Raw genomic sequence first — 27449 nt, forward strand, 5'->3', positions numbered from 1 at the left:
CTACCTAAATTTGGAACGGAGGAATGGGCCGGCTGAATCTCATTGGGAGGCGGGTTTGGTCGCGGGACATTGTGGGTTACCATCTCGGAAGGCACGACGGCCTCGAAAGGACTGAGACCAGGCCTGAGATCTGGAGGGGTTTCCCCTAGAGAAGGCGCCTCTTGCCCTGGGATTATATCTCCACTGACCCTAGAATCGGATACGTGTAGGGAAGAAGGCCCTCGACTGTTTTGGGCTATCCTCAGGTAGCTTATGAACCTTGTTCTCACCCAAGGATTTCATAAGCTGCTCCAGGTCCTCGCCAAAAAGCAACTAACCTTTAAAAGGGAGCGTGCCCAACTGCGCCTTAGAAGACGAATCAGCCAACCAATTATGGAGCTAGAGAAGCCGTATGGCCGAGACCGCTGAAGCCATCGCTTTTGCTTGGACCCGGAACAAGTCGTAAAGGGCACCCACCCCATACGCTATAGCGCCTTCCAACCTTTCAGCCTGCTCTGCCTCTGCAAATGGGAGGTCCTGGGTGCTGAGCAATTGTTGAACCCACCTAAGGCTTGCCCGCTGCATGAGACTGCTGCAGATCGTCACCCAAACACCCAAGGCCAAGACTTCGAAAATGCACTTGAGATGGAATTCTAGCTTGCGGTCTTGAACTTCCTTCAGGGCCGTAGCACCCACCACCACGCTCCCGTCTCTCAAAGAAGACTGCCGAGAGGAAAGTGAAACCTCTTCTTTTTATTTTTTTAATCGGGTAGTGCAGGGGAAATAGACTTCCCTGCTGGCAACACCGGGGAATAAACGTCCCGGAAGAGAGAGGGCTGTGCAGGGGGAGTGACTAGAACCACCAGTATCACCCCCACAGCCAAGGAACACCAGGGATAGGGAGCCTAGGCTATATTAAACATGGGGCAAAGCCCCCCTAGGCCACCCCAAGAGCAAGGAGACAGAAAATTGTCTCCTGGATGAAAATCAACATAGTCCAACTTTAACTTTTACTTTTTTTTTTTTTAAAACTTAACTTGAAAGATAACAAATACTTGCTTGATCCAATAAATTTAGAGAAGAAAGGAGCCCCAAAGCAAGGGCTAAGCAAGAGAAACCAGGGAACCGCAGGGTGAGCTGTCACATCTGCTGGAGACAGTCAAATACTGAAGGGCTGCAGGGTAGGCTCTGTCCTGATATAGGATACCCTTTCAGTTTTGGTCTGTCTCCATCTGCTGGACAGGAGACTCAACCCACAGTCTGGACTGATCCAGGTACGTACAGGGAACCATATTTATTTGCTCATGAATTATTCAGAAAAGGAATAAAGGATAAAGCCTATCATAATACTTCTATATAATTCTATAGTTGGATCACACCTCAAGCATTGTTTGCAGTTCTGCTCACTTCATCTCAAAAAAGATGGCGTGAAGTAGCAGCTTAATGGTTAGAGAAGCCGACTGAAAACCAAGAATAGCCAGGATTCAAATCCTTCTTTTCTTACTGATGCTCCTTGCAACCTTGAGCAAGTCATTTCATCCTCTATTGCCTCAGCTACAACTTAGACTTGAATTATAATTCACACTGAGCTCAGATTTAAAAAAAAATAAAATTAAAAATATTAAAACTAAAAGGTAGAGAGGGGCAACAAAAATGATCAAGGATACAGAGACTTTCTTATGAAAAAAAAAAGACTAAACAGGTCTCTTCTTCAGAGACAAAAGATAGCAAAGGGAATATAACTGGGTTTATAAACTTATGGGTACTATGGAACAAATTAAAAGGAAATGGGTATTTACCCTTTCAAACAGAAATAGGGCTCAAGGGACACTATGAAACTGATTATTACATTTGTTTTAAATATACAAAAGTATTTTTTCAGTTAATGCACAATCAAGTTTTGGAATTTGTTCCTGGAGATGTGGTCAAGTTTAGTAGTATAGGTAGCTTTAAAAGCGGTTTGAATAAGATTTTGGAGAATAATTATTAACCAGACAATTGAGGGGCTCACCACCTCTTATTTCTGGAAATGGATCTCCTGGGTACTTTCAAGTGATCCAAATTGGCCACTTTTAGAGACAAAATGGAGTAGTGATCTGACCCAGCATATTCTAAAGTTCTTAAGGTCTTTTCCCACATCAACAGAACTAGAAAAAAGCCTTAATTATCAAGCCCTAAATGGAAAGATGATAAACCAATGCTCAGAAGAAATGAAGGCCTTTTCCATGAATTACTTAATAAAACTTGGTTTTACTTAACTAATTGTATTTTCTAATCTATGCAGACTAATCACAATAGTTTACCAACCAAAATAATATAGGTTTCTAAACATAACTAGCAGGTCTATCCAGTAAAGTGCGGCCACGTTTACCCCACTCCTAACCCGCGTTCTACTCACTTTCTGGCCGCGTTAGCACTTCCTGTAATCCCCAATCCCCTTTAACCTACTCCTACCGCGTCCTAAAATCCCCGGGCAACCCCTTCCGCACGCGGCATGTATATTGCATTCAAATGATCGAATTAGCTATTCCCTAGCATCCAGTAACGCGCGCCCCAACTATCCCTTTTTTACCCTGCCGTTTTGCCGCGCGTTTAACCTGCTAACTTACCGCCTACCCTTACCCCTGCATTAGAGGCAGGGGTAAAGGTAGGCGGCAAACTTTCCCCCAGCCCCCGCTCTCCTGCCCTGGCCGCGTCCATGGGTGCCGGTCTCTGGGGCAGCCCCAGTCCTCTCCCCTCCTCCCGAAGCAAAAAAAAAAAGCGAAAAAAAAAGTTGCAAGAGAGAGAGGGGAGAGAGGACGGGCAATCCTACGCTCGGGATTGCCAGTCCCCCCTCCCCTCCTCCCGAAGCAGGGCGCGAAAAGCAGCCTTCCTCCGGGAGGAGGGGACTGGCAGTATAAAGCAACTTATTTTGCAGCCCCCCATCCGGACATCGGCGAAGACAACCGCGGCTCCCCTCTCCTGCCTCCAGCTGCTCAGGAAGATGGACGTCACGTCTTGAGCGGCCATCAGCAGAAACAGATCGCGGCTCCCCTCCCCTGCCTCCCGGCGAAGATGGACACCTGCACGGGGGAAAGCGGCCCCTGTGCATGCAATTGGCCGCTCAAGACGTGACGTCACGACATTTGGCGTCACGGCACGTGACGTCACGTCTTGAGCGGCCAATTGCACGTACAGGGGCCGCTTTCCCCCGTGCAGGCGTCCATCTTTGCTGGGAGCAGCGATCCGTTTCTGCTGATGGCCGTCTCCGGAGGGCTGCAAAAAAAAGTAAGTCGCTTGGTCGCTTCACACTGCCAGTCCTCTCTCCCCTCCTCCCGGAGCAAGGCTGCTTTTCGCGCCTTGCCTCGGGAGGAGGGGAGAGGGACTGGCCATCCCGAGCGTAGGATTGCCCGTTCTCTCTCCCCTCTCTCTCTTGCAACTTTTTTTTTCGCTTTTGATGCTTCGGGAGGAGCGGAGAGAGGGCTGACAATCCCGAGCGTTGGAGAACTGTCCACTTCCTGGTACCTGTCATTTCAAATGTCATTTGAAATGACAGGTACCAGGAAGCTGTATAGCGCTCTATACAGTAAAACGGGTTGCGCGGGCCTAACGCTTCACGGACGCTTCTTAGACGCAGCTTGCATTTGCAAGCTATTTACATATAGGATCGAGCGGTAGGTGAGCTGCACTGTGCGTGCGACAACCGCGGGTGCGCTGGGCACTAACGCAGCTCTTCCTACCGCTCGTTACTGGATTGACCTGTAGGTTTCTCCTCACATTAGATTTATCAGCATATTAACATATTCTGCCGTTCAAGGCAAAGTGTCTTCTGTCAACATACTCTGGCAGTTTTGATGATCTCTGTGAAGTTGTCCATGATGGATTTTATATCATCTTTCAGCCTCTTGTTGTAGGATTGGAGGAGGGTCTCCTTACTCTGGGGCAGAACACGCTGCTGCGACATTTTCTAACACTAAAGAAGTTACAAGAAGAACACGTATTAACAAATCTAGTTTGTTCAACAACTTAAAGTTACCGTCACATTTTAAACTTTACCCAAAAGAACTGAACACTACAGGATCCCTTAGGATTGTGTCTAACTCAAAATGCCCTTCAACAAGACCTGCACATTTTAAAAGTTATAAAAAAAATATATATATATCAGGTTTCACTAGGCAGCACCAATTACTTTATATTCTCATTCTAAGCGATTAAATAACAAGATAATAGATAAACTCATCAGAAGTGGGTTTCCAACCCTTCCACTGCAGGCTGCCCCCGAAACAACGTACAAGACTTTCAAGGGTCAACGTGAATGCGATCTCCACAAGCCATTACCAGCAGAAGACAGGATGTGGAAGTATAGGGATCCAGGCACAGCCAGGAGACATAAACTAAAAGCCTTACTAACAAGCCAAACATGTTTTGCTAGCAGTCCCATTCCTCCCCAAAGCTTATTCCCTCGCAGCCAATGCCCAACACCGATCGAACTCAGCCTACACCAACAATACTCGTAGGATTTACAGCAACTATAAAGCTCCTGGTGGCCCCAGTCACCTTTTTTTTTTGTTTTGTTTTTTTACGACTCTGTGAATCCGCCCTCACCGCCTAGGAATTCGATTTGCCTAGAAAGCCGGATAGCTTATTGGTTGAGAACCCGCGTCAATCACTAGAACGGAAAGGCGCCCAGTTTCAGGTTGAAGTGACCTCAAACTTCCGCGCCGGAGCTCTCGCGATATTTGTTGCGTGCTTACAAATATTACCCGGCATGCTTCATACTTCCTTTCTCTGTCGGTGTCAGCCATGGTGAGTAGCTTTTCGATTTCTTTTGGAGTTTCATCCGCCCGCATCCGGCTCCATGCAACCACACCAGCTCCTCAGCCGTTCCGAGAGGGATCACGATTTTTTTCTTCTTTGATGCAGCCCCTTACTCGTAGGGCTGCTGATCTCCCGCGATACAAAATCCGTCCTGTTGCAGGGTTATGCCCCCCCCCCCCCCCAGGACCGCGACCAGGGCACAATGGGTGTGGGAAGGGAAGGGACCGCGCTATGGTAACTTGAATCCTTCCTGTTCTCGTTCTCCTCCTCCTGCCGCAGGAAACCGACTGGTACTTTGAAACAAGTAGGAGTATGATGTACGGCCCGAGGACCTGCCGTTCACAGCTGCTGGGGAGGATCGTGTTGAATTGTTTGAGGTCTGTCTGATTCTGTGGCTAGCGAATTTATTAATTATAACTATTTTGCAGCCTAAGGGGAAGAAGGCCAAAGGGAAGAAGGTAGCCCCAGCCCCTTCTGTAGTTAAGAAGCACGAGGCTAAGAAGGTTGTCAATCCGCTCTTTGAGAAGAGGCCCAAAAATTATGGCATTGGTGAGTCTTTACACAGGTGACAGCTTATGTGATGTTTCTATAGATCAAGGCCTTTGTTTAATGTAAAGCTAATACTTTTATCCAGAATATTACTATGAGTTTATTTCCAACCAAGGTAAAATGGACAGTCCTATTACTGTAAATATTCAGTGGAGATATAGAGACAAACTAGCAAAAGTGTTTTAGATTTTTGATGTGTACAATTGCACAAAACACAAGTTCATACTCTATTTACTATAATCCAGGCATTTGAAGAAGGGACCTGTGTAGTCACCAATGTAATTTTGCCTACAATCAGGCCAATACAGTACAGTGCGGAGTGCACTGTTAACTGCGCTAGCTTTACCCCTTATTCAGTAAGGGGTAATAGAGCGAAAACGCGGGTCCAAACCCCCCCCCCCAAACCTAATAGCGCCTGCAACATGCATATGCATGCTGATGGCCCTATTAGGTATTCCCGTGCGATACAGTAAGAAATTAGTGCCAACCCAAAGGTAGATGTTAATTTCTGCTGGCGCCGGGGAATTGCACAGAAAAGTAGTAAAAGCTGCTTTTCTGTGCATCCTCCGACTTAATATCATGGCGATATTAAGTCGGGGGCCCCAAAAGTTAAAAAAAAAAATTTTAAATGGGCTTGCGGGTTGAAAACCCGACTCTCAATTTTGCCGGTTTCCGAACCTGTGGCTGTCAGCGGGCTGGAGAACAGACGCGTCTGCTGTCAAACTCGCTGACAGCCACTGCTCCTGTCCAAAAAGAGGCGCTAGGGACGCCTTAGTGTCCCTAGTGCCTCTTTTTGCTGCGGACCCTAATTTAAATTTACTGTATCGCGCGCACAGGAGAGCAGGCGCGCTCCTGCGATTTTTACTGTATCGGCCTGAATGTTATTGTAATTCAATTGCTGTTTTTTAAATTGTACCCACTTGGAGAGGTTTCTTTGAAAAGGGTAAATAGGTAACAAGTGAAAAATAAACAAAACTTTAAGTAAATCCTTTTAAAAGGGTTACAACCTTTAAAAATAGCAGTTTTCTTCAGGATCAGTAATCCTGAACTTTGTGAGTCTAAATATAAAGTGAATTGTATATGGTGGTGGTCTGAAATAGCTAATGAAATATAATTTTCCAGTTGTTGCTGAGTAGGTATGAAGGATGTTAAGAAATTTTGATGAATACAGGTGGCTTAGTGAGTTTTGTTCTTTTACTGACTTTTCTTTCCCTCCTCCCCCAAACAAATTTAAGCAAATGGCCGTTTCTTATGTGCATATGATGTAAATGAATATTTGCTATCTGAGTCATATGATGACAGATCTTTCCACCAAGATCGCTGATGCACATTCCACCTAAGCTCCATCGCAGTGTGCTCCTGGTTGAATGGAATCTGATATTAAAGGTGTACTGTCTTTATTCCAGGTCAAGACATTCAACCCAAGCGTGATCTAACTCGCTTTGTGAAATGGCCTCGCTATATCAGACTCCAGCGCCAGAGGTCAATCCTTTACAAGCGCTTAAAAGTGCCACCTGCAATCAACCAGTTCACTCAGGCTTTGGACCGTCAGACAGGTGCATACTGGGAATCAAAACCATTTTGAGACCCGATTTTGTAGTGATTGATAGATGCTGAGATAGCAACATTTGAACTTGGACGGTTATTGATCTTATGTTGTGTTACTGAGCTTCATTCAGTTATAGCATGTTCTGAATATTGACCATGCTTTTATAGAGTTCTGTGTGCTGGTTCTTTTGAAGGCTGAAAAGTTCTCTGTTCTGGAGCTAGTACATCTGATAGGGAAAGGAATAGGCCCCTCCCTTGCTCTGAGACTAGGAGGGCAATAACAAAAGCCATTTAAGAATACAAGACTTGCCATACTGGATCAGACCAAAGGTCCATCAAGCTCAGTTTCCTCTTTCCAGCACTGGCCAATCCAGGTCGCAAATACCAATATTTTCTCCTATTTGTCATAAATAGTAACTTTATTGCATGTCCTCTTTGTCCTTTTTTTTTTTTTTTTTTACAAGAGTAAACCAATTCGTGATTACTTGTTTTCATTCCACTCATTTTATAGACCTCTATCCTATTTCCCCTCAGCAGTCTTTCTCCCAAGTTGAAGAGCCCTAACCTCTTTAGCCTTTCCTCATAGGGGAATCATTCCATCCCCGTTATCAATTTGGTCGCCCTTTTCTGTACCTTTACTAATTCTGGTATACCTTTTTTTGAGATGCGGGAAACTGCACACGAAACTGAAGGTGTGGTCTCACCATGGAGTGATATGGAGAGACATGATATTCTGTTTTATTCTCCATACCTTTCCTAAATTTCTATCATTTTATTTGGTCGCCCTTTTCTGTACCTTTACTAATTCTGGTATATCTTTTTGAGAAGCAGTAACTAGAACTGCACACTATTGAAGGTGTGGTCTCATCATGGAATGATATACCTTTCTTAAATTTGTAGCATTTTATTTGCTTTATTTTTTTTGCTGCTGCCACTCTTGAGCAGAGGATTTCAACATCGCTGCAGATTAAATACTGTTTTCAGGTAGAATGGGCAGTTTGAATATTGCCCATCTTCTATGGGGGTAAAAATATGCACAGGTCAACATGCATATATTTATCCTGCATATTCTTGGAAGTGGGGTTAGGTTGGGAGAGGCAACTATTTGCATATTTTTACATTAAAATAACCACAAAACTGAAATTTGTGTGGATACTCTTTGGGGGTGGAGGGGTAGGTGGCAATAAAACAAAATTAACCATGTAGTTTTGCTTTGCTGCAAACCCTGTAGATAAAAATAATGCATAGGGTTTGCTAGGCTGTGGGTGGTTAGATAATCCAAGGGGTTTTATGGACTCGGTGGAGCAGGGTTTGCATCATAAGTTCTCTGCAACCATATATATTAGAGATAGATTAGACAAATATCCCAGAGCCATAATACATCTGTAATGTAGTAAAAGTATTTCTTTTTATGAATTGTAGTGAATGCATGGAATTGTAGGCTGGGAGAGTTCTATTTGGGAAGTCAAGCATGAATCAAAAAAAGGATCTGTGGAAGGAAAGTGAGAATTGAACCCATGATGTTGCTGTAGGTAGAAGGAAAAAAGGCAGATTGGGCATTGAGGACTTTTATCAGTTTCTCTTTTCTATGTTTCTTAGCACAGTGTGGTTGGTGGTCAGTTCTGGGCCTTTCCTAAAAAAAGTACTGTAGTTCAAGAAAACACTGCTGTAACTAATCAGTGGATCTCTTTCTAGCCACACAGCTTTTTAAACTGGCCCACAAGTACAGACCTGAGACCAAACAAGAGAAGAGGCAGAGGCTTTTGGCCCGTGCAGAGCAGAAAGCTGCAGGCAAGGGTGATACCCCTACCAAGAGACCGCCAGTCATCAGAGCAGGTACTTCTGACAAATTCAACTCCTCTTATACTGAAATGAGCTGCTGTTCAGCTGTCTCTGATTCTGGAGAGCATACCTATGAAACTTTCTAAGACTTTTTTTCTGTGAACAGGCAGGAAAAAAATCAGTGCAAAAAAGATTCAACATTTTTCTGGGTAAATATTGGTTTGTTTTCCTAGAAGTAGCCAGATGGTCTCAGGACCAATGGATTGTGCTCCCCTGCCAGCAGATGGAGATGGAGTCAGGTTTCAAAGCTGACGTTCCCTGTACGTACCCAAATCAGTCCAGACTGCCGGGTTTTGCCTCCCTTCCAGCAGATGGAGACAGAAAAACTTGTAAAGCACCCCCTCTTAACCTGGTGTGCCACCTGCAACTCAGTATTTCTGTCTCCAGCAGATGGAGGTGGTGCAAAACCTGTGGTCTGCACTTTTAGTTAAGGTGTAGGCTAAGCTTCAAAAAGAGAAAGAGGATAGTTTTTTGCAGTGCATCCGTGCGAAGTCTAAGGAGCTGTGCGAGGCGGCGGTCGAGAGACTTGTGGGGCTTCTGGAATCACTGGGATGTGTGATCAATCAGGCAAAAAGCAACTTTTTCCTGTCTCAGGTTCTGGACTTCTTGGGAGCTTGATTCAATACCCGATTGGGGAAGGCTTTTCTCCAAGAAGACATGATCGCCAAGTTGATGCAACAGGTCAGACGCCTATTGTCTCTTCTGACCCCCTTGGCTTGGGACTACTTGCAGGTCCTCTGTTCCTTGGCATCCACTCTAGAGTTGGTCCCTTGGGCGTTTGCTCATATGAGACCGTTACAGAGAGCGTTACTGTCTTGATGGGATCTGAAGGCGGAGCAGTTTCAGCTACCATTGCCGCTCACAGAATCCGCCAGTTCCAATCTTGGCTGGCGGCTGATCCCAGAGCATCTGTCTCGCGGAGTGGATCTCGAAGTCCCTCAGTGGATAGTGGTCACCACGGATGCCAGCTGTCGGGTTGGGGAGCGGTATGCCATTTGCAGGTGGTCCAAGGGACTTGGTCGATGGAGGAGTCGCAATGGTCCATCAATCGCCTGGAGATGAGGGTGGTCCTGCTAGTGCTCCAAGTGTTTCTGCCGATTGTACGCAAGTGAGTGGTACGTGTACTATCCAACAATGCAATGACTGTGGCGTACGTCAACCGGCAGGAAAATGAGTTTCTTACCTGATAATTTTCATTTCTATAGTACCACGGATCAGTCCAGACACCTGGGGTTTGCCTCCGCACCAGCAGATGGAGACAGAGCAAGATTTGACGGGCTCTGCCACATATACCAGGGTGCCACCCACAGCCTCTCAGTCTTATGTAATGTCAAAGAAGAATGGAACAAACAACCAAACTACTTAACTAACTATGCTTCGCCTATAAAGGCAGAGTCCAAACCCCCAATTGGAACAGAACTCTCAGAACCAAAGGAATGAATGACAATATAACGAATATCCAGGGAAATGAACATACGAGCGGACTCTCCGTTACTTCAGAATACACACAGACATGGGTGGGTCCCTGGACTGATCCGTGGTACTACAGGAACGAAAATTATCAGGTAAGAAACTAATTTTCCTTTCCCTGTACGTACCCGGATCAGTCCAGACACCTGGGATGTACCAGAGCCAACTTACCGAGGGTGGGAACCAGAGAGTCCCGCTCGGAGCACTCCCTCACCAAATCCACCCGAAGTTGAGGCTTGGACATCCAGACAGTAATGCCTTGCAAAAGCATACAGTGACTTCCAAGTAGCCGCCCTGCAAATTTCCTGAGGTGACACTTGAAAAGATTCCGCACAAGAAGCAGCATGAGACCGCATAGAATGAGCCCGAAGGCCCACGGGAACAGTTTTCCCACCTAGCAAATATGCAGACCCAATGGCCTCCTTGAGCCATCGTAGTTTTCAAGGCTGCACCTCCTCTCTTCAGACCACTCCACAACACAAGATGGTCAAACACACGGAAAGGATTCGTAACCTCGAGATATTGCAGCAGCACCCTGCGAACATCTAGTTTCTTAAGTCCCGCGCCATAGGATCAGCCCGCTCCACCTCTGAGAGAGAAGGAAGCTCAATCGACTGATCAATGGGTCCTAAGCATAATCAAACATGGCTATGCTTTAGATTTTGCATGGCCGATCCACGACCGCTTCGTGGTTTCCCTATGCGCGTACCGTCAAGAGACAAACGGTACACGAGACCCTGCTGCGCTTACTAGACCTCGGCGTGATAGTTCCGGTTCCAGCCGGAGAACTTGAGCGCGGGCGTTACTCGATCTATTTCATTGTGCCGAAAAAGGAAGGAACTTTTCGCCCCATCCTCTATCTGAAATAGGTCAATCGGAAGCTGAATGTGCCTCGTTTTAGGATGGAGACTCTGCACTCTGTGATAGCATCCATCCACAAGGGAGAGTTTCTGGCATCGTTGGACCTGACTGAGGCTTATCTGCATATTTTCATCCGTCCGGATCATCAGAAGTACTTGCGGTTCGCAATCCTCTATCACCATTTCCAGTTTTGTGCACTCCCGTTCGGCCTTGCGACAGTGCCAAGGGTCTTCACCAATGTAATGGTGGTGGTAGCAGCAGCCCTGAGGCGTGAGGGAGTATTGGTTCATCCCTACCTGGACGATTGGCTGATTCGTGCGAAGTTGGAGGAATTGTGCAGGACCGCAGTCCAGCGGGTCCTCCGGAGGTTGACTTCCTTAGGTTGGGCGGTAAACCCCGACGAGCCAACTGATTCCTTCTTAGTCCTTGGGAGTTTCTGGGAGCCAGATTCGATACAGCCTCGGGCAAGGTGTTTCTTACAGAAGAGAGATTTTCCAAGTTGATTTCCCAGGTGGATTTATTCGGTTCCATGCTTCAGCCCACAGCCTGGGATTATTTGCAGGTCCTGGGGTCGATGGCTTCCACTCTTGAACTCGTTCCATGGGCCTTTGCTCATATGCGTCCTCTGCAGTCTGCGTAGTTTTCCCGCTGGAGTCCTTTCCCAGCAGTTCCAGCTTCAATTACCGCTGACGGACGTGGCGCGTGCCAGTCTACATTGGTGGCTGTATCCAGACAACTTGCGTCGGGGAGAGGATTTGGAGATTCCCACGTGGATCGTGGTTACAACTGTCGCCAGCCTCTCTGAATGGGGAGCGGTGTGTCGGGGAGCGGTGGTGCAGGGCCAGTGGACGAAGATGGAGTCCTCCTGGTCCATCAATCGCTTGGAGACCAGGGCTGTTCGGCTGGCGTTGCAGGCCCTTCTTCCCTTAGTGGAAGGGCGGTCGGTGAGGATAGTATCAGACAATGCCACAGCGGTAGCTTATATCAGTCGTCAGAGGACCCAGGAGCTGTCCTGTGGCGACAGAGGCACGGCTGCTGATCACTGGGGCCGAATGGCACCTTTAGAAGATTGCGGCATCCCACATTGCCGGGGTCGACAACGTGAAGGCAGACTTTCTCAGTCGAAACCAGTTGGATCCAGGGGAGTGGGAACTCTCAGATGAGGTCTTTCATCTTCTGTGCCGGCGTTGGACCAAGCCATCCATGGACCTCATGGCAACATACCGCAATGCCAAGGCTCCTCGTTTCTTCAGTCGGCGACGAGAACCGGGAGCGGAGGGAGTAGATGCTCTGGTTCTGCCCTGGCCAAGGGACGTTCTGTTGTACGTCTTTCCTCCGTGGCCGGTGGGCGGAAAAGTGTTGCGCCGAATAGAAGTTCACCCGGGTTCAGTGATTCTTGTGACTCTGGAATGGCCACGGCGTCCATGGTTTGCGGATCTTCTGACTAACCGTCGACGGTCCACTGCGGTTTCCTCTGTCTCAGACTCTACTGCGCCAGGGGCCCATCTGTTTCGGCGATGTCGATCGCTTCTGTCTAGCGGCATGGCTTTTGAAAGGCAGAGGTTAAGTTCGAGGGGTTATTCGCCTGCGGTTATCGCCACACTCTTATGCTCCTGTAAAACCTCTACCTCCAGAGCCTATGTTAGGGTCTGGGAGGTGTTTGAGGCCTGGTGTGTGGAATGTAGCATTCGTCCTGACAAGGCCTCAATCCCAGAAGTTCTGGATTTTCTTCAGGCGGGCTTGTCCAAGGGTCTGGCCTTTAATTCCTTAAGAGTCCAAGTAGCGGCATTAGGTTGTTTTCGAGGTAAGGTGCATGGGCTGGCGCTTGCTTCGCATCCCGATGTGGCTAGGTCCCTGAAAGGGGTTAAACACTTGCGCCCTCCAGTTCGGAATCCCTGTCCTTCCTGGAAACTTAATTTGGTTCTCTGCGCCCTTTGCTCGGCCCCCTTTGAGCCTTTGAAGTGGGCGACCCTGAAGGATCTCACTTTGAAAATGGTGTTTTTGGTCGCTATTGTGTCGGCAAGGCGCATTTCAGAGCTTCAGGCGTTATCTTGCAGAGAGCCTTTCTTAAGGATTTCAGACGCGGGTGTTTCATTGTGCACAGTTCCATCCTTTCTCCCGAAGGTGGTCTCTGCTTTTCATTTAAATCACTCTGTAGAACTTCCTTCCTTTGCGGGTTTAGATTCCTCTTCGTCAGAGGCCAGAGATTTGCGAAAGCTGGATGTGAAGCGGGTACTGTTGCGTTACCTGGAGGTCACGAATAGTTTTTGTCTGATCATCTTTTCGTCTTATGGAGTGGACCCAGAAGGGGTCAGAAAGCTTCCAAGGCAACTATCGCCCGGTGGCTGAAGGAGGCTATTGTGTCGGCATACCTTGTACAGGGCTGGCCGATTCCGGTCGGGCTTAAGGATCATTCTACGCGCTCACAATCGACTTCGTGGGCAGAATGTCAGGTGGCGCAGCAAGAGATTTGTAGGACGACTACCTGGAAGTCCACTCATACTTTCGCGAGACACTATAGACTTGATGTCCGGGTACCTGAACCTGGGGAGTTTAGAGCCAGTGCTCTCCAAGCGGGACTCTCGCAGTCCCACTCTGGTTAGGGAAGCTTGGGTACATCCCAGGAGTCTGGGCTGATCCGGGTACGTACAGGGAAAGGAAAATTGGTTCTTACCTGCTAATTTTCGTTCCTGTAGTACCACGGATCAGTCCAGAGTCCCACCCAGGGAGAGTCTGCGCGGCCGGTAGTTCATTATTTCTGGTTGTAAGTTTCATATGCCCCCCCCCTTTCAGGGTCAGAATTATAGGGCATTGTTTTGGAGTTGGTTACGAGTTCATTTCCTCTGCTCTTCGGGGAAGGTTGTTCAGTGAAAGTTGTGAATCTTTTATTATTCTGCTTGGTACAGTGGAATACTGACACTCTAGATGGCATCTCAGGGGTATACGACAGAGTCCATAGAAATTGGTCTGTCTCCACCTGCTGGAGGGGGAAGTAAAACCCTGGAGTCTGGGCTGATCCGTGGTACTACAGGAAAGAAAATTAGGTAACCAATTTTCCTTTATCAGTCTTGATCTTCTGATTGTTCTTTTTCTGTATAAATGAGGAACAATCATGCTGCCAAATCATACAGCATTCTTATATTTAACATATTTACAAGGATACTTTAAGGAGGCCATGATCTTTTTAATAAAAGAAAAAAATGTCCTTCCCCGACCTTGTAGTTCGGGGGGGGGGGGAGAAGTACTTTTGTGTTTCCTTGTATTTATGGTGGTGATAATGAGCAACTAAAAGGAGAATTCAAATTCTTGAAATGAAAGGGAGGGTGGTCATAACAATCAACATTATCAGAACATTTCAGCTAGTACTGCAGCTGCTCTTAAGTTATTTTCCCTTGGCCCAATATTTCAGTGAAATGTCTAAATTGGATAGCTGGCTGTAAATCTGTGAGAATATTAAAGTCCCTAGCACCTTTCAGCTGAACATTTGGTATATGAAATTTACGATTCAGATGTTTGGGGTGGCCACCTTCCTGGTCTAGTCTGGCAGTTGGAAGTGGTGTGGCCTTGTATGTGTCTTCTGTTTCACATTTTGTTGGATCTGCTATTGCAATTATGTCTGAATTTCTTCACCTGAAATAAAGCGTGTAGATCAAAAACACGAGCTTTTTAACCCTGAGCAATAGCAATTGGTCTAGATTGATCTGCCTGAGGCCAACTGCAGCTTTTTGCAAGAGAATATTGAGAATATTGGCATTTGTGATTGAGGATGTAATAAATTTGCTAACACTGACCAGGGACTTCTGTATCCAGGTGTAAACACCGTGACTACTCTCGTCGAGAACAAGAAGGCTCAATTAGTGGTGATTGCACATGATGTTGATCCAATTGAGGTAAGCAAGATGTTAAGACATGATACCCTTGCCTTTCTGTTGCTCAGGTTATATAACTGTCTCTGGGGGCACAGAGAACAGCTTTAGCTAGCTCAGATATAGAGGTAAATAGCAAATATAAGGAAATTGGGCAAAAGTCAAGGGCTTAATTGTTAATTTCCTAGCATGTAGCCAGATGGACTCAGGACAATGGGTTATGTGCTCCCCTGCTAACAGATGGAGACAGTCAGGTTTCAAAGCTGACGTCACACTAGATACACCCCTGCAGTGTATCTAGTGTGACGTCAGCCCTTCATTATCTGTCTCCTAGCAGTGGGCGAGGGCACACATGTGACCACTTCAACGCTCCCTGCTGTCACTTTGGAACCCGCTGTCTCAAGACTATTCGGTTTGCCTCTACTTACCGATGGAGGTATGTTCTCTGCTTTGGTGGTGGCTGCTGGAAGCTCACCTGGGCAAGGATGTAATCCTGTCCCCATCGAATTGGCTGGTCCTCGTGACAGATGCGAGCCTCCAGAGATAGGGAGCTCTCACTGTCAGGAACTGATGGCCCAGGGGCATAGAACCAAGGAAGAGTTGCTCTGGAACATAAACCACCTGGAAGCCCGGGCAATCAGATAGGTGTCTACGATCAGTCCAGATCAGTGGGTTATTCATCCCTTCCAGCAGATCGAGAAAGAACAAAACTTTGAGGCACTGCTACTTAACTGAGAGTGCCACTTGCAGGACCCCTCAGTATTTCTCTGACTGCAGCAGATTTATTTATTTAAAAACTTTTCTATACCATGTAGTAATGCACCATCACAACGGTTTACATTTTGGCACGAAATAGGTTTGGTTTGGTTTCTAAGTTATCCAGATGGTAAAGATGCACCTGCAGGCTGTTAGTTTAAAAAAAAAAAAGGAAAAAAGATTGTTTTACAGTAGTTTTAGGTTCCAGATCATGGACACTGCCTGAGGTGTTAGGAATCTTTGTGGGCCATCCCTCAGGTGCAGCCGGACCGCAGGGGGGTTGGATAACTCTGACTGGGTTCGCCTGCAGTATACCGAATCGATGGATAGCCAGGGGTCCTGGCTCCCTCGACCCTCCAAGACACCCTCTAGACCTTCTTCCTCTGGACCAGGGAAGTACCTGCTTAATAAAGTTTCTTTAAGTTGCTTTTTTTAAAAAAAAAAAGCATACAACACACAAAGGAGCAGAGCTTTGCAGAAACTTTGGGGAGGGCCTAGTCAGTGGGAAATGTCTGCCAGGGCCAGGAGCTGCAGGACTCTGCGGCGGTTGCCTGGCTGCTAACCCAGGGGTTCGGGGTCAATTGCGACTCTAGTGCCGGGAGGTAACCGCAATGTCTTGTTCCTTGTGTAGTCCTGTGCTCTGGTGGGGCCAACTGGACTCTTGTCAGCGTTCCTGGGAACTTCCTAGTGGGGATTGCATCTGTTCCTGGTAGTGGCTCGCTGGACCCCAGTCCGGCACACATGGCATGTGGGAGGCCTCATTGGGGAGTACCACGGGGCGCAATCGGGAGACATGGCGCTAAAAACCAAAATGGCTGCCTGCCGTGCAGTAGAGCAATCGTAGGAGGATTCTGATTCTCTGGCAGAGGACTGAGACCTTTGTTCCTTTCTCTCCAGAGTTCGTCATTCTGATGCAAAAGGCGTTTCTGGTGTGTCAGACAGCAGCCCAGTCCTCTCGCAGGCGCAAGGCAGGCCCCCTACCGAAGCAGAGGGCTAGGGGGCCACTAGGATTCGACTAATCCATACTCATTCGCGCTGGGGGCCACTGGCTATGCTTCCTCTGAATCTGAGAAGGGGGTTATCCCCCGGTGCTGGCTCACTGGACTCTGATCTGGAGCAGAGCATCCAGGGTCTGGTTGAGGAGTTGGGGTGTTTCCCAGAGGTAGAAGGCAATGATCCCAAGGTACTTTTCCTCTTTCATAAGGAAGAGCTGGGACCCCTGATTCCACATCTTCTGGTGGAGCTGGGCATAGCAGTCCCTCAAGGGAATACTGAACAGGAGGAAGTGGACCCGGTCATGGCAAGCTTTTCATAGCTCGGTCAAGCAGTTGGTGGTCAGAGAGTGGGATACTCCGGAGACTGGCCTCAAGGTGAGCAGGGCTATGGACAAGCTGTATCTGCTGCCCGAGGACACACTGGATCTCTTGTGAGTTCCGAAGGTGGATGCCGCTGTCTCGGCGATTACAAAGAAGATGACCATCCCTGTGGCCGGGGCTGTGGCACTGAAGGATGTACAGGACAAGAAGCCTGAGGTCCACCTTGAAATATTTGAGGTCTGCTGGGCTGCAGTTTGCAGTAATTTTTTTGCTTCATGTGTTGCTGCATTGAGTGCAGCAGTTGCAGCAGGCAGGGATTTATCTCCCTCAGTCTCAACAGGCAGAGCATCAGAAGGCTGCTGTCGCTTATGGTATGGATGCCTTGTATGATCTCATCCATACTTCCAGAACAATGATGTGCACAGTTTTGGCCAGGAGACTTCTTTGGTTGTGGGATTGGTCAGCAGACATCTCCTCAAAGACTCAGCTTGGAGCCTTGCCATTTAAGGGCAAACTCCTTTTTGGGGAGGATCTGAAGTAGCTTATAAAGCTCTTGGGGGAGAATAAGGTGCACAAGTTGCCTGACAATCCCAAGGGGTCTTTCTCAGTGCGTTCTCTTTATCGGGCCCAGAGGCGATTTCTGCAAAGCAGAGTTCCGGTTGCTGGGCAAAGGCAAGCCTCTGAGGCAGGTCCCAGGTCTGGAAGCAGTCCTTTCATGCCTGTAGAGCAGGCAGGGATGGCCCCAGCCAGGAGTCTGGAGGATCTAAGCCTGCACAATGAAGAGAGGCGGGCTCACTCCTCAGTTCCCATAATAGGGAGTTGTCTTTTACAAGGAGTGGGCCAAGATCACATCAGACTGGTGGGTTCTAAGCGTAATAGACTCCTCCTCCCCTGGAACCTTGCCATCCTGACCACTAGTAAGCTTGCCATAGTCTTACCGAACCCCTGTACTTAACTTCTCCCTAAGACCCTTGTATATATGTTATCCATACAACAAAGAGGATTATTTATTGTGTATATGTTACTCCATTGAAAATTGTACCCAGTTTACTATTCACTGTTCGCACTTTCCCCTCTAACTTTTCTCTTTGATTACTTAGAGACCCGCCCCCTTTTCCTTGTTCATTGTACTTTCGATCTTTCAGTTGTAATGTAAACCGGTATGATGTTTGCTTACTAATATCGGTATCTACCTTATAAATGGCCTGTGACCGACGGCCCGCAAATGCGCAGTAGAGCGCAGCTCTACTGCGCATGTGCGGGCAAGGATGTCGATCAGGAAAAAAAAAATGGCGGTGGGGCCGCAGGAGCGGGAGGAGAAGCAGCGGCGCCGCGCGCGCGCGGTGCCGCTGCTTCTCCTCCCCAGATCTGCCGGCAGATCTCGGGGGGGGGGTGTCACTCCCGCGCCCCCCCCCACCGAGATCTGCCGGCAGATCTCGGGGGGGGGGGGGGTGTCACTCCCGCGCCCCCCCCCCCCCGAGATCTGCCGGCAGGAGCGGGAGGAGAAGTAGCGGCACCGCGCGCGCGCGGTGCCGCTACTTCTCCTCCCCAGATCTGCCGGCAGATCTCGGGGGGGGGGGCGCGGGAGTGACACCCCCCCCGAGATCTGCCGGCAGGAGCGGGAGGAGTTAATGGAGCCGGGTGAGGGTTGCGGGAAGTCGCGCTTACGGCGCCGGGAGGAAATGGAGGTGGGTGAAGGGAGGGAGGGAGAGGGGGACTGAGTGAGTGGGAGGGAGAGGGGGGACTGAGTGGGAGGGAGTGAGGGAGAGGGGGGACTGAGTGAGAGGAGAGGGAGGGTGGAGAGGAGTGGGTGGGTGGGGGAGGGGGGTGGTGAAGAGTGAGGGGAGAGAGAATGAGGGGGAGGTGAGAGACAGAGGGATGTAGCCCGTTTTAACGGGCTTTACGGCTTGTATAAAATAAATAAAATAAATGGTTATGCTTTAGTTTGCTCAGCCCCTCAGAAGTTTCTTTATGGTGTCTTCCTGTGCGTCTGCAGAAAAGAAGCGGATGGTGCTTCAGACTCGACCGCTTGTGAATGTTAGGAACCATAGTTCCTGTTCCTCTGCACGAGTGAGAGACAGGATGTTATTCCATTTATTTTGTGGTTCCCAAAAAGGAAGTGATGTTTCGTCCAATCCTTGACCTGAAGAATGATTTGGGCTGTCAAGGTTCCTCAGTTTCGCATGAAAACCTTGTGGTCTGTCATCGAGGTGGTACGAAGAGGGGATTTTTTTGGTTTCCTTGAATCTGATAGAGGTGTATCTGCACATCAGGATCCATTCGGTTCATGATCCTAGGAGAGCATTTTCAATTTTGTGCCTTTCCATTCGGTTTAGCGATGGTGCCATGGATCTTTACCAAGGTTATAGTGGTAGTGGCAGTGGCCCTACGGAAGGAGGGTATGTTGGTGCCCCGTATCTCGACAATTGGCTGATTCTGCAAAGTAGCAGGACGTTTGCAGGCAGGCAGTGGAATTGGATTTGCACTGCTTGAGTTCATTGGGGTGGATAGTGAACTCTTCCAAGAGCCACCTCCTCCCCTCACAAGTCTTGAGTTTTCTGGGTGCATGCTTTGATACCCACGTCGGAAAGGTGTTTTTCACAGAGCAGTGGATGATCAAGTTACAGTCCCAAGTTTTCTCTGATACAGGTTCAGGTGCTCAGGGTTTGGGATTACTTATAGGTTCTCGACTCCATGGCATGGACCCTGGAACTCGTCCCTTGGGCATTTGCTCATATGAGACCTCTTCAGCAAGCGTTGTTGTCATGATGGGATTCGGTGTCTGAGCAGTTTCATTTCCCTCTACCACTTACCAGTTCAGCTAGATCCAATCTGTCGTGGTTGTCTCCCCACCATGTGGGCCGTGGAATGGACCTGGAAGTACCACAGTGGATAGTGGTTACTACCAATACCAGTCTCTCCAGTTGGGGAGCCGTATGTCAATCTCAGTCAGTCCAAGGAAAATGGTCGCTGGAGGGAGGCATCGTGGTCCATCAATCGTCTGGAGATGAGAGAGCGGTTCGGCTAGTCCTCCAAGCGTTCCTACCTCTGCACAATCGCCCATTCTGGATCCTGTCCAACAATGTCACAACAGTGGCTTACATCAACTGTCAGGGCGGTACCAAGAGTCGAGCGGTGGCTTAGGAAGCAGAAATGCTGATGGGTTGGGCAGAACAGCATTTATCCTTGATAGCGGAATTTCACATTGCAGGGTCCAATAATGTACAAGCCAATTTTTCTCAGCCATCAGCGGACGGATTCCAGAGAATGGGAATTGGAGGAAGTGATGACTCTCATTACCCACAGGTGGGGTGTTCCACATATGGATTTAATGGCAACTCTGCGGAATGCCAAATCTCCTTGGTTCTTCAGTCACAGACAGCGAGGGACAGAGGGAGTAGATTCCCTGATTCTCCCTTGGCCAAGCAACATGCCAATATACGTGTTTCAGCCCTGGCCTCTGGTGGGCAAAGTACTGAGGAGAATAGAGATCCATCCGGGCTGGGTGATCCTGGTGGCTCCAGAGTTGGCCCTTGAGGCCTTGGTTCACAAATCTGGTCAATCTAGCAGTGGACGGTCCGCTTCGTCTGGGGCATCTTCCGAACCTACTTCACCAGGGGCCCATATTTTCGGATCAGACGGCTCGCTTTTGTCTAGCGACTTGGCTTTTGAGAGGCACCATTTAAGAAAGAGAGGTTATCCTGAGGACGTTATGCTATTGCAGGCTCGAAAGACTTCCACTTCCTTGGCATATATCAGGGTATGTGGAGGTTTTTCGAGTCTTTGTGCTCTGATCAAAGGATTAATCCTCAGTGGACATCAGTGGCTCAGATTCTGACTTTTCTACAGAAAGGATTAACTAAAGGATTGTCATTTAGTTTTCAAAGTACAGGTCTTGGCTCTTGGGGGTTTTCGAGGCAAGGTTCACGGGAAGCTCCTGGCAGCGCATCTGGATGTTGTCCACTTTCTCAGGGGGGTCAAGTACTTATGGCCACCTATTTGTCCGGTGTGTCCATCTTGGAACCTTAATTTGGTTCTCTAGGGCATATGTGCAGCTCCATTTGAACCTCTTAAAACCCCTATCATAAAGGATTTCATTTTCAAGGTAGTGTTCTTGGTGGCAATTTGTTCGGCGAGGAAAATATCTGAACTGTAAGCCTTATCATGCAGGGAGCCTTTGTTACACACTACACAAGGGACCCAAAATAATATAACATGAAACCAAATCCAAACAATATAAGACCTGTTATATGAATGTCAATTGAAATCCGAGTGTACATTCATACAATGCTGATAGGTAATTCAGCTATCGTATCTGTGAGCCAAAAGTTGGGCTTCAAAATCATTAGGTACCTCAGTGATGTAGCTCTTTATGCCAGAATGTCCACTTCCAGATTGTTGCATTGATAACGGCTGAAATAAAGCCTTTAATGTCACTTATCTTGTGTTCTGTAGTCGGTCTTGCACAGCAGACATCTAGATGTTTCGGAGACTAGCTCCTTCTTCAAGGGCTGAATATTCTCGAGAGACTCGTGGAACACTATTAATTTGTGCTATGATGGCAGAATTCGTTTATCAAATGTGGACTGTTCCGCTGTGAAAGCGGTCTGAGGAGCTCCGTGTGCTGAAAGCGGCTGCTCCTAGCGGCTCCTTTACTGGCCTCGGATTTCCTTTACACTCTGATTTCAATTGACATTCATATAACAGGTCTTATATTGTTTGGGAGCCTTTGTTATGCATTTCAGATTCCACAGTATCGTTGAGAACTGTTCCATCTTTTTTGCCGAAGGTGGTCTCTGTGTTCCACTTAGGGCAGTCAGTGGAGCTCCCAGCAGAATTAAGGCGTCTGGATGTCAGAAGAGCTTTGTTGAGGTTCCTAGAGGTCACTAACAGTTTCAGGTTGTCTGATCACCTTTTTGTATTATGGAATGGTGCGAAAAAGGATCAGAAAGCATCTAAAGCTGTGGTCACACGCTGGTTGAAAGAAGTTATTAGTTCCACTTACACGTGTCGCTGTTGTCCTATTCCGGAGGGGTTAAAGACTCATTCTACCTGGTCCCAGGCCACCACCTGGGCAGAATGTCAGCTAGTGTCACTGCAAGAAATTTGCAGGGCTGCTACTTGGAAGTCTCTGCATACCTTTGCCAGGCGTTACCAATTGGACATCCAGGTCTTAGACGTCAGCAATTTCGGTGCAAGTGTACTTTGAGTGGGACTCTCGCAGTCCCACCCCAGTTAGGGAAGTTTTGGTACATCCCAGGAGTCTGGACTGATCTGAGTACATACAAGGAAAGGAAAATTTGGCTCTTACCTGCTAACTTTCGTTCCTGTAGTACCATAGATCAGTCCAGAGTCCTGCCCGGTGGAGGAAAGATCATTTGGAGAGTCTGCTTGATCTGTCTTTTTCTGAAGAATAGTACAGGTTTTTGATAGCTACTTCAAGTTTCTTTACTGTCTATTGTAAGTTTTTCCTCTTCCCCTGCTCGTTGGGGGGATATTGTTTAAATTTGTTGCAGGGGTTTCTTGTCTTAGCTTGGGTACATAGTGGATACTGATGGACTGCAGATGCTATGCTGGGTTATGTGCCAGTGACTGAAAATTTCTCTCTGCATCTGCTGGAAGGGAGGCAAAACCCAGAAGTCTGGACTGATCTGTGGTACTACAGGAACAAAAATTAGCAGGTAAGAACCAATTTTCCTATCTTTCTCATCCAGCTATATCTAATTTTCTATACGGAGTGAAGCATTTTCAGTCTGAGAGTCAGTACCTGCCTGGAATCTTAATTTGGTGTTGACATATCTGGCTGGTCATCCATTAGAGCAGAGCTTTCCAAACTTTTCATGTTGGTGACACACTTTTTAGACATTTCACAACATTTGGGCTATCCTACAGGTATTAGTCATACATAATTAAATATACAATATATACCTGTTTTTGCTTTTCATAAATATTTATTTAATTAGATCACACACATATAACATATATCATCTAAAATCCCTATATCATTAACACACATACCACATTCACACTCAGTGTTCCCTATTGCACAAATCCCTTTATACATTAAATACTTATACTACTAAACACTGTATTTCCTATTCCATATATCCCTTTTATATTAAAATACATACAATGTTTATTAATACAATTGAAACAATTCTCGCATTTTTATCAATTAATATTATCAACCGTTCCCATGCCAAAAACAGCAAGTATCTTTTTCTCATTCAATATTACTCCTTTTATATATCTCTCCCTTGCTTTATAACACTCCCACTTTTTAGACAAACATAATTTCACGACACGGTAATTCAGTCTACTAGCAAACCAGAGGTTAAAGGTTAAACGAATGAAACGTATTTCGACAATTTATGTATGTTTCCTTAAATATATACATAAATAAAATGTTTCACGACACAACCTATCTCATGAAAAGCTTTAATTTATATTAAAAACATATAATATTCCAAGCGCTATTTTCCAAAAATCAAGCCCCACACACTCATCTCTTCCCCCCCCCCAAAATCATATGTCTGGCCTCCCGCAGCACATGTCTGGCCCCCACACTCATGAACCTCTTCTTTTTGATTGTTGCCAGTTAAGTGCTTCACTCCCTTCAGGATTCAAGCCTGCCGTGATGCAAAAAATCTTCCATGATCACCAGACACTTGCTTGCAGTCGGTACTCCTCGTGGCCAGGCTTCATCGGCAGCAGCAGCCAATGACAGAGGCAGCTGGGCTGAAGTCCCACCCACCATGCCCAAAAAAACAGCGATTGACAGCAAAAATTGCCCAATAATAAGCAACCCACGATCTGGGAAAAAAAAAAGTGAATCGCTAGAAAAAAATAAAAGCCCAAACTCGAGTCAGCGTTGACAGCGCGGCAGGCGACACACTAATGTGTTGCGACACACAGTTTGGAAAGCTCTGCATTAGAGCCTCAGGTGTCACTTCAGCTACTTACTTTTAAAACTTTTGATAGCAATCTGATCCAGACTAATTTCAGATTTGCAGGCTCTGTGGTCTAGGGATCCCTTTTTTGGGTTTTTCAGATAGGTGAAGATTTGCGTGGTTTTGCCCTTTTCATCTTAACCTAGTATGTCTCCCTTTGGAAAAGCTCTGGTGGAGAAGGGTATGCTCATCTTTTGTGATAGTGTCATAGGTAGGTTTAAATATCTTCATAGGCAGAATTTAGCCTGGTGTCACCTTTGGAGATTTGTAGACTGATGACTTGGTCTTCGTTTACTACTTTGCACTCTCCTCTTGACCTTCAATAGCAGACTTGACAGTGTTATGAAACCCAGATGCTTGGAAAAAAATTTCTTCCTTTTCATCCAGCCACATCCATCCAGTATCCCTCCCTGTTCTGCCATGAGAATTATTCTCCTGAGTCATTTTCAGAATGTGCATTAGACTGCATGATGGATATTAAATAACAAACCTTATCAAGCAATGCAGTTTGTTCTCCCTCAGTAGGCCCTCTGCATAGGGGGTTAAGGGAAAGGTTTATTTTATTTAAAAAGGTTTCTTAGCTTGTTCTTAGAATATCTGGCTGAGGCCTGCACAGGAGCCTATAAATAGGGTGATATCAGCAAGCCTGTTAAGTTTCTCTATCTGTTGATTTGGAGGCATAAATCCATGTCTGGTTGGGCTGAAGGAAACACTATTATCAGGTAAGAATTAATTTCTCCTTGGTGTGCCCACTGGCATGATATTTAGACAGTTTCTTCTGTTCTGCAATAAGTACAACAGCTGATTTGTTTTCTTAAATTACCAGAAATGGCTACATAAGAAGTGCTTTCAAAATCTTGAAATGTCCTCAGGCTTGAAAAATCACTTGAAAAGAACTAAGTCAAAACAGAATACTGCTAGGGGTTTCCCCTCCCAATGTGGGCAGTGGAGCTCGGCAATTGCAATGATGTATGAATTTCTTCACCTGAAACTCAAGCTGAAGAGTAAACACATGAGCTTTTTAACTCTGAGCGATTGCCTGAAGCTTGCTTTTCTTTTTTTATCCTGGAGAACAGATCCTACTAGTGCTAACTCCTTCTGTCCTTGTACCGCAGCTGGTTGTGTTTCTGCCTGCCTTGTGCCGTAAGATGGGGGTCCCGTATTGCATCATCAAGGGCAAGGCCAGGCTGGGCCGCCTGGTTCACAGAAAGACCTGCACCTGTGTCGCATTCACGCAGGTTAACCCGTAAGTTTAGCCTCCTGGTGATGGGAACAATCTTGTAAAAAATCAGGTTGGGAGCAGATGGGTAGCCGTTTTCCTCTTGTCATTAAAGTTTGCCTTTGAATAAACATCTTTAATTTTGAATTGGGAACTCATGGCATATTTTGTCAGCCTTTTTGTTTTGAGACTAAGTGCATTTGGCTGGGAGTAAAAATTTTTGTTCAGAAATGAGGAAAAATATGATTTTATCTAATTTCTTTGCTTATCTTTTTCTTTTTGCCATTTTTGGTCTCCTTCCTTTCCTACATTGCCTTTCTGCTGTGCTTAAGGATATGAGAACATAAGATGTGCCATGCTGAGTCATACCAGAAATCCACTGAGCCTAACATATTGGCTCAGATGTGGCCAGTTCAGGTCACAAGTACTCCTGCCCCTTCCTGCAGTGTGGTGTCAGGTACCAGGCCCTGAATTTTGGGCTACCTGGCACCTGAGTATTTTTTTGCTTTTTTTTTTTTGACAAGCCCTATTCGAATAGTGGGTCATAATAATGAGGTAAATCAGCCTTTGTATGAACCTTGTTACATTATGTACAATTTCTTCACCTGAAGCACCCATAAGTGCTAAGAGCTTTTTAACCTAGAGCTAAAAAAGGTTTGATAAATATAGCCAAAAAGTATTGAGCATACACTGAGGTCACGTTTTCTCCACAGTGAGGACAAGGGAGCCCTGGCCAAACTAGTGGAGGCTGTCCGGACCAATTACAATGACAGATACGATGAGGTAAGATTTGCAGTCTAAAGGCTGCTGATCTCTGGCTCCCTGGATGCAGGGACCTCATTTTGTGACTTTTAGGTAACCCAGCTCTAAAGCAAACCAAGGTACTATGATAGTATAGCAATATCTGGCTCAAATTTCATGCAGCTGAGAAATTGAAATGAAGAAAGCTTCAGTACAAGCACTAGTATCACAACAGTGAATGATTTTGCCCAATAGTTTCCTCCTGTTTTATTTGGGTTTACAGTTAAATCTGAACTGCCTTTCTTTGGGATTGTGATGCCATAAGCCCTCCCTCCATTATCTGGCCCAGTCAGTGCAGTGCCAGTGCTTGGCTGGCCTCTGTCGGATGTGCATGCACCTTGCTGGCCAGTAGGTGTTGCTGCAACACTGAGTGATGCCCATAAGCTAAGGCTCGGCAGCATATTCTGCCTTTTCTGGTTTGAAGTTGGCAAGTTGCTCTTGGGAATTGATGCATAGATCTCCTGCATGGCATAATACTGCTGGTAGTGAGCCATCTGGTAGGTTTATCATTTATTTAAAAAAAAAAAAAAAAGTGCCAAGATCTTATGCCATCCAGTTTGAAGTGTACAGTAGTACTGACTTGAGGCTATTGCACCCTGACTGTTGATCTTTGCCCTAAAAAAAAAAAAATTACTAGAAGCTGGTTTGATATTTTAGGCTCTGAGCTATTAACTTCCTCTTTCTTTTTTTTTTTTTTTTTTTTAGATTCGGCGTCACTGGGGCGGTGGTATTCTGGGTCCTAAGTCTGTGGCCCGCATCGCTAAACTTGAGAAAGCCAAGGCTAAAGAACTGGCCACTAAACTCGGCTGAATATTCCAAGCTTATTTGTGTTCTGTACATAAAAAATAAAATCACAGCAAAAATTGTCTGATGCTCTTTTTATGCCCTGGGGAGCAGTTAGGGCTTTTCCTAAAAATGGTGAAATCTAAACTAATACGAGGTCAGCAGTAACTGCAGCAGTTTCTAATTTTGTTTTCTAGTGAGCTTGCATAACAAACACATACCTTGCATAACAAACACATACAGATAGACATTAATAAGAAGGCCAATGTGATAGGCATGGGCTGGAATTTTTTTTTATCTTAATTTCAATCCAATAGCATGGATTATTAACAAGTATATATGTAATGCTTAGTGTTCCCTGTACATACCAGGATCAGTCCAGACTGTGGGTTATGTCCCCCTTCCAGCAGATGGAGTCAGAACAAAAACTGAGAGGGCAGTCCCTGATAACTGGTGCGCCCTCTGTAAACATTCAGTATTTCTCTGACTCCAGCAGATGGCAGTTGCACCTTCGGTTCCTCAGTTCATTTAGAGGATAGTTTACAGAATTTCTTTATTCTTTGTTTTTCTCTAATTATTTCCTTGGATGGATCATAGTTATAAAGTTTAAAAAAAAAAAAAAAAAAGCTTGTGTTCAGCTTCTCTGGAGACTTGCAGGCAGAACTTTTTCAGTGACAGGTCTGTCTTGTACATTCCTTCTATCTTCTGTTGT

The 27449-nt window shown here is 46.5% G+C and overlaps 2 protein-coding genes and 3 non-coding genes across 11 annotated transcripts in view; 4 read left to right on the forward strand and 1 right to left on the reverse strand.

Moving 5' to 3' along the window:
- The window catches only part of MED22 (mediator complex subunit 22), a 36222-nt gene extending 31577 nt beyond the window's left edge, over positions 1-4645 (reverse strand). For 4 of the 7 annotated variants that reach the window (XM_029613129.1, XM_029613128.1, XM_029613124.1 and 1 more), the window contains exons 1-2: positions 4516-4645; positions 3800-3931 (exon numbers count right to left, since the gene is read on the reverse strand). In XM_029613129.1, the coding sequence (XP_029468989.1) occupies positions 3800-3922 (123 nt within the window). In that variant the 5' untranslated portion in view covers positions 3923-3931; positions 4516-4645. The other 3 variants (XM_029613125.1, XM_029613126.1, XM_029613127.1) reach the window with 3 other exon arrangements.
- Positions 4646-4671: 26 nt separating this feature from the next.
- RPL7A (ribosomal protein L7a) lies at positions 4672-26820 on the forward strand. Its single transcript, XM_029613132.1, has 8 exons — positions 4672-4764; positions 5205-5325; positions 6732-6881; positions 8569-8709; positions 14857-14936; positions 25050-25180; positions 25867-25936; positions 26660-26820. Exons 1-8 carry the CDS (start codon positions 4762-4764, stop codon positions 26762-26764), a joined length of 801 nt encoding a protein of 266 aa, XP_029468992.1. The 5' UTR covers positions 4672-4761; the 3' UTR covers positions 26765-26820.
- Positions 6580-6653, forward strand: LOC115098416. Its single transcript, XR_003858504.1, has one exon. It is a non-coding gene; the product is annotated as a small nucleolar RNA SNORD24 (small nucleolar RNA).
- Positions 14651-14727, forward strand: LOC115098414. The gene has a single exon (XR_003858502.1). It is a non-coding gene; the product is annotated as a small nucleolar RNA SNORD36 (small nucleolar RNA).
- Positions 24894-24970, forward strand: LOC115098415. The gene has a single exon (XR_003858503.1). It is a non-coding gene; the product is annotated as a small nucleolar RNA SNORD36 (small nucleolar RNA).
- Positions 26821-27449: the final 629 nt, after the last annotated feature.

The sequence above is a fragment of the Rhinatrema bivittatum genome, chromosome 8 (assembly GCF_901001135.1).
Source record: "Rhinatrema bivittatum chromosome 8, aRhiBiv1.1, whole genome shotgun sequence".
NCBI classification, from domain to species: Eukaryota; Metazoa; Chordata; class Amphibia; order Gymnophiona; family Rhinatrematidae; genus Rhinatrema; species Rhinatrema bivittatum.

Excerpts from the sequence above, each read along its gene's own strand:
- RPL7A (XM_029613132.1), top strand. Across the intron at positions 6,882-8,568 it reads GGCTTTGGACCGTCAGACAG|CCACACAGCTTTTTAAACTG; the intron begins GTGCATACTGGG and ends ATCTCTTTCTAG. Across the intron at positions 25,937-26,659 it reads ACAATGACAGATACGATGAG|ATTCGGCGTCACTGGGGCGG; the intron begins GTAAGATTTGCA and ends TTTTTTTTTTAG.